Source organism: Puma concolor, chromosome D3 (assembly GCF_028749965.1).
Source record: "Puma concolor isolate L17-30 chromosome D3, mPumCon1.1.hap2, whole genome shotgun sequence".
NCBI classification, from domain to species: Eukaryota; Metazoa; Chordata; class Mammalia; order Carnivora; family Felidae; genus Puma; species Puma concolor.
The window spans coordinates 7,588,833-7,602,387 of NC_141678.1; the positions used below are offsets into that span (position 1 = coordinate 7,588,833).

Genomic DNA, 13,555 nt, shown 5'->3' on the forward strand with positions numbered 1-13,555 from the left:
GCCTGGGCACCCCGCATCTGATTCTAAGTGTCCTTGTTACAGAGAAGTATTCTCTTGCGAATTCTGGGACTTAAAAAAAAAAAAAATACACTCTCCTGATTTACCTTTCAAGAACATCTAAACCTCCTATGCCAAGCTATGTGTGCCTATGTCTCAAGAGGCACAGAAGGCAAAGGCCCGACCCACGGGTCCCAGCATGAAGTTGTGGTAAGAATGACAAAAAGCAGGAATGTTTAACAAGTTAGTTGCCCGAGCCTAGCCTGGTCACCTAGGAACTGCATGATGCTGACACTCAACACTGGTAGGATCTCTGACACTAAACACGTGGCTGCAGGTGGCCACTGCCCCCACCTGGAACCTTCCAGATCATCCTGTCCAGGTGCACATGCTTCCTTGCCTTTGTACACATACATGTCCTGCGGCTGGACTTGGTCTTGGCTGCACACGTACTAAAATGGAAGGGATGCCAAGAAGGCGAGCGAGGCTCCTTCCATCAGGGATGCTTACTCAACAGTCCATATTTTTCTGGAGAGTAAGCCTGGGCTGGTGTCCACACACTTGGATTCTGCCCAAAGGACCTCATAGGCCAGCACTGGCATTTATGACCTTCCTAACCCTGGGTGAGCTGCATCACCTGTCCAAGCCTTCGTTTCCTCATCGGCACAAAGGGGCTTGTTTGCAGGATGAAATGAGGTAAGGCACGAAATAGGCTTAGCAAGATGCTTGGCACATTGTGACCGCTCCTTAAATGTCAGCTACGAAACATGCCAAAGCTTTTAAGGGATTATCTTATAGAATACTTACAATGACCTTATTGACCTTATGAAGGAGGTGTTACCATTCCTATTGGATGGACTGAAAACAGACCTGAAAGGTTATGTGTTCAGGATCTAGCCCAGGTTCACAAGCTACAAAGAGATCCCAGGGAGTCAGATGGGAACCCAGGTGGGATCTTGTCCTCTGCTGTAAAAGGCTTTCACCTGTGAACCAGGTTGAAGGGGGTGTGTGTGTGTGTGTGTGTGTGTGTGTGTGTGTGTGTGTGTGTCTTCTCAATCCCTAGAGAGTGGGGACCTAACCAGTGTCAGGGAGACAGGTTACGTCCCAGCTCAAATACCTAATTGTGAAAAGGAAAGGATTCAACTGTAATTGCATAGCCAGTAAGGGGCTTTCTTGACACACAGCCGTCAGCAAAACCCTTCTGTGCTTTTCTGAACCCAGTTCAGCAACAAGCAAGACTCCCTGCCCTCGGAGCTTGTGACTGTGTTTTCCAGACTGGTCGGTCAGTTTGGGAAAATGGGGAAGTTCAATGGCATTCTTTCCCTGGAGCAAAACGGCCCTGGAGCCAGAGGAGTAGAAACTCGATCAAACCAATATTCCGTGTTGATTTACTTATTTATCTAATGCCACGTTGGTGTACAAAAGGCTTGGGTAGTCAAAAAGACAAAGACATTGATATTGGGATCGAGAGGTGGGAAAGGGGTGCCTGGGTGGCTCGGTCTGGTAAAACGTCCAACTCTTGGTTTCAGCTCAGGTCACGATCTTGCAGTTCGTGAGTTTGGGCCCCTCGTTGGGTTCTGTGCTGACAGTGCGGAGCCTGCTTGGGATTCTGTCTCCTTCTCTCTGCCCCTCCCCGGCTCATGCAGACACGCATGTGTGTGCACACGCACGTGTGCGCGCACACGCACACACACACACACACTCTCACTCTCTCAAAATAAATAAAAACTTAAAAAAAAAAAAAAAGAGGGAGAGATGGGAAAAGGCAAGTGGTACAAGCTCTTCTACTGGCCAGCCAGGCAGGTGGCCTCCCAAAGAAACAGCTGCTGCCACCTCGGGGGAGCACACTGCTAGGGTTTCTGGGTCTGGCTTCTCACGGGATAGCAGAAATGCAGGTTTCCTGACTTATAAATAACAGAAACTCAATTTTTCAGACATTTCATGTTTGAATCTCTAAGGTCAGAAATCAGGCAGTGGTTTTCCTTGGAGGGGTGGGGACAATCAAGGAGGGACAGCAGGGGGACTGAGGGATATTCTGGGCTTGATCTGGGCTGGTTACACAGATGGATGTAGTCTGTATACACATCGTGGAGCCATACACTTATGATCTGTGCCTTTCCTTTCAGTCAAAAAGGTAATACAGGGGGCACCTGGGTGGCTCAGTCGGTTGGGCGTCCGACTTCAGCTCAGGTCATGATCTCGCGGTCCATCAGTTCGAGCCCTGCGTCGGCTCTGTGCTGATAGCTGGAGCCTGGAGCCTGCTTCAGATTCTGTTTCCCTCTCTCTCTCTGCCCCTCCCCTGCTCATGCTCTGTCTCTCTCTCTCTCAAAAAAAACAAACATTTAAAAAAAAAAAAGTCGGGGCGCCTGGGTGGCGCAGTCGGTTAAGCGTCCGACTTCAGCCAGGTCACGATCTCGCGGTCCGTGAGTTCGAGCCCCGCGTCGGGCTCTGGGCTGATGGCTCAGAGCCTGGAGCCTGTTTCTGATTCTGTGTCTCCCTCTCTCTCTGCCCCTCCCCCGTTCATGCTCTGTCTCTCTCTGTCCCAAAAAAATAAATAAACGTTAAAAAAAAAAAAAAGTCAAAACAACTGCAGACTGGCTAAAGCAGGTCTCCAGCCTGGATTCAATCAGACAACTGGTTGGGTGTCACTTGTGAAATAAGACAGCCAAGGAAGTTAGGAGGATATCAATGTGGAAGGCAGGTCCCCGGGACCCAGAGTGATAACACGATGTCAAAAATCCAGTTTCCAGGGGCGCCTGGGTGGCGCAGTCGGTTAAGCGTCCGACTTCAGCCAGGTCACGATCTCGCGGTCCGTGAGTTCGAGCCCCGCGTCAGGCTCTGGGCTGATGGCTCAGAGCCTGGAGCCTGCTTCCGATTCTGTGTCTCCCTCTCTCTCTGCCCCTCCCCCGTTCATGCTCTGTCTCTCTCTGTCCCAAAAATAAACGTTGAAAAAAAAAATTAAAAAAAAAAAAAAAAAAAAAAGAAAGAAAAGAAAAAAAATCCAGTTTCCAGTTTCCCAGCAGCCAAAGCAAAATAGGAAATGGAAAATATAGTCATTTTTATGGTATGGCAGGCCTCAGAGGGGAAAAAGTACCCCCCAAAAAGTGCCTGAGCACACAGGGCTGAGAGGTCATCTCCTGTGAGGTCTGTGTCCCTAGATAAGAAGGTCTCTGGCTTGTTGTATGTTTCTTGGCTCGCTGTGCTGGGAACAGAAGTTTCTTCTCCACGGAGCCTTCTCCCGGGCACATAGAGGCCTCCTCGTACTGCCCAACCCTCCTACCTTGCCTGGAATGTGAACAAACCTGCTGTTGAGAACAAAACCTCAGTGCTCTGCCACAGCCCAGAGCCTGGCAGGGGAGCTCACCGTGCATGTCCATCATCCCTGGGGAGGAGCTGTTCTCCGGAGTGGTCACCTCTGAGCCACACTTCTCATCTTTGCCCTTTTTCTTGTTCTTGTTCTTCTAGAGGAGAAAATGGAGCAGAAACCAAGTCACCACATTGTGTGTGCATGCGTGAGCAAGCCCCCCGGGGGGTGATATGAATATTTTATTCAGCTGGTTCGTCCTGGAGCCTGCAAGCCTCTGGAGGGCTCTCCTTGGCCTGCATTTGAACATGTCCCATTAGAGGCCTCACCTGCAGGAGGGAGGATTCTGGGGCTGGACTGGGAGGCTGGGAATAAAAAAAACCTGCCTTGTTTGTGGGGTCAGCACCGGCAGGCATGCAAACACCCTGGCTTATGGGAATTTCCTCCATTGCCAGGAGAACATCTGGGGAAAAGGCCAGAGTCACCCTGCCCAGAGCAGGTACAGTGATGCCAGGTGAGGGATGGAGAAGACACAGGTCACACACTTTCACTATCTGCAGGCCCCGGGGCTGCCTTTCTCGAATAGCCGGCTGACTCCCAGAACCACACTGGAAGGCCAGGTGAGGAGGGAAATCCCAGAGAGGAAGGAGGGAGAAGAGGATGCTTTCCGTGTGCAGTTCTGTTTTGGTGTTTGCTATTGTTGTTGTTTTTCTTTACAGATGGAACAGAATCCTGTTAGAAATGACCTGTGTCCAGTGGTAAGAAACTCATTATATTATGGCATATTCTCTCAATGTAATGTAATGCAACATTTACAGAGAATAAGGCAGCTCTTTGTGTACTGACGTGGAATGATCTACAAAAATATCAGCATATTGGAATATCTCAGTACCTTCAAGATGTATACAAGGAAGGTTCCAAAACGTGGGAAGAGACCACTAGTAACGGAAAGAAAAGGACACACGAACATGTGTCCACACGTGTGTTTGCGTGCACTCTCTCTGGAAGGATAAACAAACGCTGGTCACCTCCAAGGAAAGGAGCTGGGTGGTGTGGGGGGGCCTGCGCAGGGATGGGAAGCAGATTTACAAAAAGATATGTATGTATTTGGGAAAGGTAGCATTTGAGGAACATGCATACCTATGGATAAAAAGTAGATTGGTGGACTCCAGGACCTTGGGGGGCGGGGGGGGACAGGAGTGACTGCTAACAGGTGTCAGTTTTGTTTTTGGGGTAATGAACATATTCTGGATTTACAGCAGCGATGCTACATGGATATATAGTAACACTGACTCGCATATCTTAGAAGAGTGAGTTTTATGGCATATGAATGGTCTTCGTCTAAAAAGCATTTTTAAAGTAATACTTGAACTTTGTAAAATGGTTTCCCTACTTAAAAGAAAACAACTTTCAAGAGTTCTGAAGTAAAAAAAAAAGGGGGGGGCAACCATGTCGCAATTGGGTGTTTAAAAAAATAGAAAGCGAACCCTCCACCGTACACGTTTCTGGCCACAAGCACCAGAGATTCCGATTCAGCTATCTGGGGTGGGGCCCAGGATCCTGCATTTCTTCAAGATTCCCAAGGGATCAGATACTCAGCCAGGTGTGGGACCCATCGCCCTGGAGAGAAAGGGGGTAGGGGAAACATTGTACATCACGGGCTCAGAGACAATAGCAAATTAGCATTGTTCGAGCTCCGTCTGCACAGCCGTGCTGGCTGGGTTAAGTTCTCTCGGTTTGATGTATTGCTTTTACACTGTAGCAGAAGCCTCAGGAGCTAGATATTGCTGCCCCACTGCACAAAAAAGGGAACTCGGGCCCAGCAAGTTGGGGTCACCTGTCTGACATCACAGGTTAATCGAGGGTAGCCTGTCCCAAACCTCTTTGCCCAGCCCGGAGCTGCCCTGTCCTTCCCGACAGCCCATATATTATACTTTCTCCTTGATCACTATCCATTTTGGCACTTCCCTGATGTCTGTTTCATGCTATTCTATAATTATCTTTCCCAACGAGATTATAAATTCCTTGAGAGCAGGGACCATGTCTTCTCAAATGCAACCGGCGTTTATATAAAACACCTAATGATGTGCAAGGCACAGACATGGGCCAGAGCCAGGAGCTGCCTTCGAGGAGCTGGCTGCACCCTGCTCTCCCCTCCAGGACAGCCAGCACCAAAGGCTGCAATGGGCTGGGTCTCAGGGCCTCTGGGGAAGGCGACCCTGGTGGCTCCATGAGCCCAGGCCAGAACCAGAAAGGGTGACAAACACCGGCGTTCTCGGCCCAGCACCAACCTACCCGGAGGTGAGCAGGTGATCACAGGGTCAAGAATGGAGCCTCAGCCCTGTCTGAAGACCCAAAACAGGTCACTGAAGATGGGGGAGGGAAGCTCAGCTCTGCCTTTAGGGCCCCCTAGAAACCCACCAATCACGACCACGTCACCCCAGAAGCAAAGGGGGCCACGCAGCCTACTGTGGGCCATCTTCCTGCAGGAGAAGACTGTGTGCGCAAATAGGGAAGGCGTTCCAAGCGGGAGGAACAGTCCATGCCAAGGGCTGTAGGTGGGGTCATTCTGGATGTTGACCAGAAGTAAGAGTAGCTGATCTGGGGTCTAACTGGACTGGGAGCCACGAAGCTGAAACACTGTCTGTGATGTGGCAACACTGTCAGCAGTCCCTGGGTGAGATGAGGCACAGCCGCAGGGGCTCCCTCTAGTGGTTGGAGCCAGCCCCCGCCCCCCCCCAACAAGCCCCCCAACAGTGGCTGTGTTCCCCGTACCAAACCCTCTCACTCGGGCTCGCCAGCAGCTCCAACCACCAGAAGGCTCTCCGACAGCAAAGAGAGCATGTGCTTTGGTGTCACACAGCTCTGACGCTTGCTGTGTGATTCTGGGAAAATGGCTTCACCTCTCCGAGGCTGTGTCCTTACGTGTACAAAAGGGATAAACACAGCAACTCCACAGAACTGGCACGAGAAATACGAGGCAATGCCTGGCAGGTGGTCAGGTGCTCAGAAACAGCGGTGCTACGATGATGGGACAAGGCCTGCTTGTCTGTGGATATGCCATCTCCAAACCGTGGTGCCCAGGGCACTAGGCATGTTCCCACCGGCAAACTGTGGAGCCCTCGGTCCAGAAGAGATGACTTGTGGGGGACACTCCCCACCTATGTGACGGCCAAACTCTGGGCTGGACCGTGAGTGAGGAGCACACAGGTGCAGCATCCTTTCTAGCCCGAAGCTGGGTCCTTGTACCTCCCAGGTGGCCTTGGCCCCAGGTTGCACACTGGTGGGCAGTGGCAGGCAACGCCTTCTCCCTGTGGTGGGGAGAGCATGGACGGATGGACGGCCCGACCCCAGGGAGCCAACCCCGCATACTCACATCATCCACCTTTGGCTCTGTCACAGGGACCCACTTGTAGATTCGCAGGGACGTGTCACCCACAGTCACCCACTTCTTCTCCCTGCAGAAGATGAGGAAGAGCCCATTACCAGGGGGTTTCCGGGGCAGGACCCTGCTCACCCCTCGTGGGGGACACAGGCCGCACAGCCTTGGAGTAGCTGCGACAAAGGGGCTGGTCAACTTGGGGCTAAGGGAGTGTACTCCACATCACTCTAGATCTAGTAGCTAGGGGACCCCAGGCGAGTCACTTCACCAAGTCAAGCCTCAGTTTTCCCATCTGTTGGACCACAGAGGGTCACTAATCTCTCCAGGCTGCCATAAGGACTGCCATGCTGCCATGCATGAGACAGCATGTGTTAACAGCTTCCTCTCTGCCTTGAAGGATGCGCCTGGTTGACGCTGGGGTGCTGAGGTGCTGCCATTTAGGAGGACTCCTGTGGATGAAGGGAATTGGGCCGCGGGGTCCTCCAGCTTTGCCCCACACCACGGCCCACTCCAGGGAGCCAGTGAACTGGGCCACCCCAACCCCTGGGCAGCAGAGAGGGCATCAGGCCAACAGGGCATTTCCTTCTGGGTGGGGGCGCATATCGTCACCAAGGGCACCCGGGGGCTTACCCTGTCCTCCCGGCAATGCCTGTCAGGTCAGGGGAAGGGAGGCAGGAGCGGACAGTGTGAGTGACCAGCCAGGGCTCTTTGGGCAAACGCCATCTGGAGCAGCCAAGGGGGAACAGTGGAGCAAGGGCAACCTACACGGCCATGCCCTTGGCCCAAGCGTGATCCCCGGGCCTCGGCAGGTTGGCACAGCCCATACTGTGGGGCAGCAGGCAGCCAGAAGGATGCTCTGAGACCCCACTCCCCGGTTCTAAGACAGGCACGTGTTTCTGGGTCTCCCCTCCTAACACCCACCTCTGCACACTGCCCCCACCCCACCCCTGCCACATCCTGAACTCCTGGGGGACCGCGTCCAGGGTGGAGAGCAGCTACTAAAAGCAGGTTTATGGGTAAGGAGAAAATCACAAGCCATGAGAAGAACATGGGGTGACTGGTTTTCATTAAGGATAATAATTAACACCCTCTCCTCCACACCACTCTGCCTAAGCTACCATCACTCCCCTGGTGCCTGCCATAGCCTCCAAACTTTGGTCCCTGACCCCTGCAGTCAACACATGAGGTCATGTCACTTCCTGCCCCTAACACTGGGCATGGCCATGCACCTGATACCGAGGCTCAGAGGAAACTCCTGGAAGGAAAGCTGGGACTCCTGAACCGAGCAGTTTGGGCTCTAGGGTGCGCATTCCTGGCACCAGCCTCTGCCATCTAAGAAGTGGGAGGTCACAAAGGATCTCTCAACTGCTTCACAAGGACCTGAGCTGATTCAAGGAACCTGCCATGGAATGAGAGGGACAGATGCACACCAGGTACAGGCAGCACAGCAGCCAGGAGCCCTCGGCAATTTTAGGGACAAGGGTTCCACTAGAATGGAGATTTATGTGTGATGTGAGCACCTCCGTCTGGGAGCCACCAGGTACCTGCCCAGCCTCCCCTCCCTGGGTGGGTGGCCCTCACGTGCTGGAGTGACACAGTACAGCCACCTGGCACCCCTTTACCACACTCTGGGCACCTGGCGCACTCAAAACCAGCGAACCCAAACCACAGACATCTCCATTCCCCAAGCTGTGCCTGTTTGGGTCCTACACACTTCCTGCTGGAAGAAGCCACAGTCAGGCTTTTATTTATTCTAGGATTATTTCTAGTGCTTTCTATGAGCTAAGCCCCATACACACTCTAATCTTCCGATAACCTTGAATGGCAGGAACAGTCACCTTCCCCATTTGACAGATAGAGAAACTGAGGCAGGAGGAGGTGAGATTGTTCTCTCCCCGGGGCTGGTGTTCAAAGCCTCCATGTGGCACTGCCTTTAGGAGAAGCTTCTCTGGCTTCTCTGGTTTTCATCCCTGCCCTTTTCAGCCCAGAAAGAATTAAGTAAAGACACATATCTAAGTCACCACCCACCCATCTCCTACGTCCTGGAAGCAGGATGGACGACTCATAATCCCCGTCTTTCCCCACGTCCATACTGAAAAATCAGAAGGTACCCGGAAGGGACAGGGGCGTTCCAAAGAACAACCTTGGTGACAAAGCAACAATCATAACAGACACTGTGTGCTGAAGGCTTACTTCTGCCAAGTGCTTTATTTACAATAAAGCCCTCTCCCCCTAAGACTGCCAACAAGCCTGCGAGAGGGGAACCAGTCTCACTCCATTTTATGGATGGGAAACAAGATGCCCAGAGAGGTTACATAACTGCTTCATGGTCACACAGCTAGTCTGAGGCAGAACCTGGACCGGACACAGGCTCTGACCTTAGAGCCCACTCTATGCTGTTCTGTCTCCTGTGGAAAACCAGGAAATCATTCCACCGAGCACATGGGGACAGAAGCCGGATAAAGAAACACAAATTGCTAGAATCCCATGCAAATGGCCAAAGGCACTCACTACCCGCAATCCCTGTCAACTGGCTTCCTTGGCCTGGGCCCCACTAGGTCAGCAAATCCAAGGTTTGGTTGTCTTAAAAACAAAAACAAAAACAAGAACAAAAGTAACTGACTTGCAAAACCTAGGCCATATCTCAAGGCAGAAAGTGGGCCAGCTCTGGGCCCTGTGGCCTGCACACGAGCCAAGACAAAGGTCCAGAGTCGCACGTGCTTCCCTGAGCGGTTGAGGGCCCTGAAGCTTCCAAGCTGACAACAGCCAGGTTCTCGTGCCTCCCTCTGCCCCAGCTGGTGACCCCTTGGCTTGAGTCCCCTAACTCACCCCAAAGATGAGAATCTTTTCTTCAGGAGTGCCTGGGTGGCTCAGTCGCTTCAAAGTCCGACTCTCGGTTTTGGCTCAGGTTGTGATCTCACGGTTTGTGAGTTCGAGCCCGGCATCGGGCTCTGCGCTGACAGCACGAGCCTGCCTGCCTGGGATTCTCTCTCTCTCCCTCTCTCTCTGACCCTCCTCCACTCTCTCTGTCTCTCAAAATAAATAAACTAAAAAAAAAAAAAAAAAAAAGAAAGGAACCTTTCTTCAGTTGCATTTCTACTGGACGCTGAGGGGCCACGGGACCCAGAGACAAGCACTAAGAACCCCCGCTCAGGAATGGACCTCGAAGGACTGCCCTTTGCTCAGCGGGCCAAGCAGGGACACCAGGCCCGGAACTCAGGGAGTCAGTCACTGAGCACGTAGCAGGGAGGACAAGAAGGGATTTCGCAGACACGACCCACAGGCTCTGGGCGTCCCCAACAGCCGGCAGCGCCCCAAGAAACAACACACGGGCTCGGGGAGAAGGAGTCCCTATCGGTCCCCTAAACCCATCATCCCAGAACGCGCTGCCCTGATCCTCCACGGGAGAATGAAGCTGTGCTTACTACTTCATGTCTAGGGTGGCAAAAGAGCACCCCCAGGTAGGTTTTGTCAGGTCTGCATGTGGATTTACAAATGTGAATCACTGGCCAAACTCTAAGAAGAAAAAAGTCAGACTCCACACAAAAATCCAGATTCCTGACTACTCTCACACACACAGTGACCTGGCCACGAGGGGCCCACGTGCCTCAGGAGCAAGGGCTCTCTCAGATCCCCAGCGCTCACCCCAGCCTACAGGCATGGGCCCAGATTCACCAGTGGGCTGCACCCCCCACCTTGCCACAGAACTGCCCATGGGCACACCCTGAGCACCCGTGCCCTGCCGGGCCCTGGTTAACCAGCCAGGTAAGTACCTCTCAGTTCCTCTCCGGACTTGGGCTCCTGGACAAAAGGGCAAATAGGGTCCCAGCTGTAGCAATAAAGCTCTAAACACGCCCCTGCCCCCCCTGCACAGGCTCCCATATAAATCGCAAGCACCCATCGCAGATTTTCTAGGCCAAGATCAATTTCTAATGTTTTCCTGGGTGAAGGTCCAAGAGCTAGCCCAGGAGACCATCTTGGAGTCACTGCCCATGGGGGCCCTGATGACTCCCTCAAAGAGACTGAATCCCTCACTTTGTATTCACTTCCCAGGGCTAGTCCTCGATACCATTAGGAGAATGGTGTCGTCCTAACTAGGCCCGAGATCGCTTGACCTGCCCTGTACCTGGCAGGAGGGCACCCCCTAAGGTAATGAGATGAGGCCCTAAACACGGTCAAACTTCCTCCTCCCCCAGGGACCGGTGGGAAGTCTCCGGGGAACAGGCCTATCTCCTTCTTCGGTAAGTCACTGAGGGACCCTTCAGACCAAGGGCCCAGGGGTCCGAGGCCTCAGCCTACTTTGTGGTTCAAGCTTTTGTCTCCTGTCCAACGACCCCACTCCCCTGCTCTTCTGCACCCACACGGGGCCTCCTAACCCTGGCCCAGTTTCCCAAAAAGGGGCCTGCCATTTTGTTCTTCTTCCAGCCATCTTGTGGCTGCCTCCTAGCCTACCAGCCTGCCTTGCTGGGACCCCAGACAGGGGAGGAAAAAAAGCTGGCAGCTAGGGACAGGGTGGTCACGGCTGGCTGCTGTCTTTTTCTGGGGACAAGAGAAGGAAAGGGTTGGCAGAGGCGGGATTTTTAGGGGTCACCAGGGCTGAGAAGAAATACTATCCTAGGCTTCCAGGCTAAATGATATGACAGACGCCTCTGTTCTCTGGATAAAATACAGGATGCTGCATTAAATTTGAATTTCAGATCTATAACAGTTTAATATAAGTAGGTCCCACATATTGCATGGGACATACTTACACTAAAAACTATACACATATATCATTTATTTTTTCAAACTAATTTCATTGTTTATCTAAAATTCAAATTTAACTGTGTGTCCTGTAATTTTATTTGCTAAATCTGGCAACCTGATGTCCCAGCCACTAGTTAAATGCATGGTTGGTGGCCACGCAGTTAATAAACAACCCAACGTCTCAAGGACTGACTGGAAGACCTATTCTAAAGGTGCAGTGGAGGTGAGATTTGGCTTCTCCGGGCTGGGAAAACGGTGGAAATAAGGCGAAGTCTATTTTGCTTAAAAGGGGCAGGGGGAAAAAAAAAATCAGCAAAACACATATTTTATGGAGTCCACCTTACAATAAGGGCACAGTAGTGACTGATCCTGTATGCAGGGCTAAGTGCTTTTGGAGACAAGAGCTTGTTCTAGGAGAGAGAAAGCAGCAAGGGACCCCTTGCTGCCGCGGTTAAAGGAGTTCCACAGTTTGCCCAAGGTCACGGCAAGGAAGTAAACTGGGGGCGCAGCCCTGAGATCCTTTATCATGACCTGTTTCCCAAAACACGGGCAGGGAGGGAAACACCTTCTTCTCCCCTTCCCCCAAACACAGGCCAGGTCCCAAAGTGGGCTCAGCAGCGTGGACAGCCTCCAGGCTGGCTGTTCCAGCGCCCACGGGGCAGAAAACCCCACAGCTCCATCTGCCCTCCCCGTGGAGCAGCTGGCAGACCCGGCCCTGCAGGAGCAGCTGGCAGGGTGCCTGAGCCCCTGCCCTGCTGGAAACCTGGAGCAGAAGGCCCCACCACGCCTCTTTGGAACAGAGAAAGGCGCCTTGCCCCCAACCCCTCTCTCACCTCCAAGCCTTGACAGAAGGGACTCAGGCCCAGACACTGGTTCTTTCTGTGCACAGGCACTAAGGCGGGGGGCCGACTCCAGCCTTCCCTCTGGGAATCCCACAGGAGAGGGAATTGTGGGCTTGTTTTCCTGTGTGTGTTTTGGCCTGCAGCTGTTTCTGCCATTTTTAAATGGCTCCAGTTGGGCAATGGGCACCCTGCGTGCCCCGGGAGCTCCCACAGTGTGGAAGACTTGGATCTCAACTTTGGAAGGGCTCCCCTTCTCACGGTTCTGAAAATTCTTTGTCCCATTGGAGCCAAACCCAGCCCTTGGCCGGGCATCCGGCCATCCGCAGGCAGCCCTTTCCATAGGAGGCCCGGGAGCACGTGGACTTTATTGATTTTCCTCTCGCCTTTTTTTGTTGGGTTTGACTCAGAAAGGACAGCTAACTTGTGACACGGCTAGGCTGCAGGCTCGCCCCCGGTGGTTTTTAGAGACCAAGGCGTTACTCGAGAAATGACACCCCTAAACGTAAACATACTCCACCGGGGGCCTGCCCCGTTTTTAGTCTTTAAATAAAGGGTCAGGACGAGCCCGCGGGGGCTGACACTCGAGAACCTCGCGGCTGCTCCTCTCCCTCCCTGACCCTGGTGAAGCCGTGGGAAAAAAATAATAAAGTTGAAATCAAGGAGCCAGGAGTTTTCAACAAGTCTGCCCCAACCTGGCGATGTGCTTGCGCCTGGGGCCTGGCCCGCGGGCCGATTCCGAGCCAGATCCCGATGAGGCCGCGAACACGTTCGGCCCCCCATTAATTACAGCAAGGCCACGCCGGACAGACTCCAACGTGAGCTCGAAGAACACGCACGGCCAACACCGAATCTCCTCTCCCCCCGCGCGGAGAACAAAAACAACGGCTCTCTCGGCAAAACAAACACGAGCCGCCGCTTTGGGAGAGGCAGACGCGGCCGAGGACCGGTTTCTGGCCAAAAAGATCCGCCCGCCGACCCCCCGAGCGCGGGCGCCAGCCGGGCAGGCCGGGCAGGGCGGGCGGCGCGGGCAGGGCGGGGGTGCCGGGCGCCCCGGGCCCGTGGCCGCCCCGGCGCTTCCTCCTCGCGCTCGCCCCCATCTTTCTTCCTCGCCGAGAGCCCTCGCTCCAGGCAGCCCAAAGCGCTAAATTTAAACGGCTCGCGCTCTGCAAACTCCGCAGACTCGAGGGCGCCGGGCCTGGGAGGCGGGGAGCGAGCCAGCCAGCCAGCCGGGGAGGGAGGCGGGAGGGAGGCCCGGCGCGGGCTGGGGCGCGGGGGCCGGCGCTG

At 53.5% G+C, this 13,555-nt stretch overlaps 1 protein-coding gene across 2 annotated transcripts in view; it reads right to left on the reverse strand.

Annotated features, from left to right (window-relative positions):
• BCL7A (BAF chromatin remodeling complex subunit BCL7A) overlaps positions 1-13,555 on the reverse strand; it is a 31,084-nt gene that overhangs the window by 16,786 nt on the left and 743 nt on the right. For both annotated transcript variants that reach the window (XM_086681604.1, XM_086681605.1), the window contains exons 2-3: positions 6,678-6,759; positions 3,362-3,458 (exon numbers count right to left, since the gene is read on the reverse strand). In XM_086681604.1, the coding sequence (XP_086537730.1) occupies positions 3,362-3,458; positions 6,678-6,759 (179 nt within the window). The remainder of the gene's footprint in view (positions 1-3,361; positions 3,459-6,677; positions 6,760-13,555) is intronic.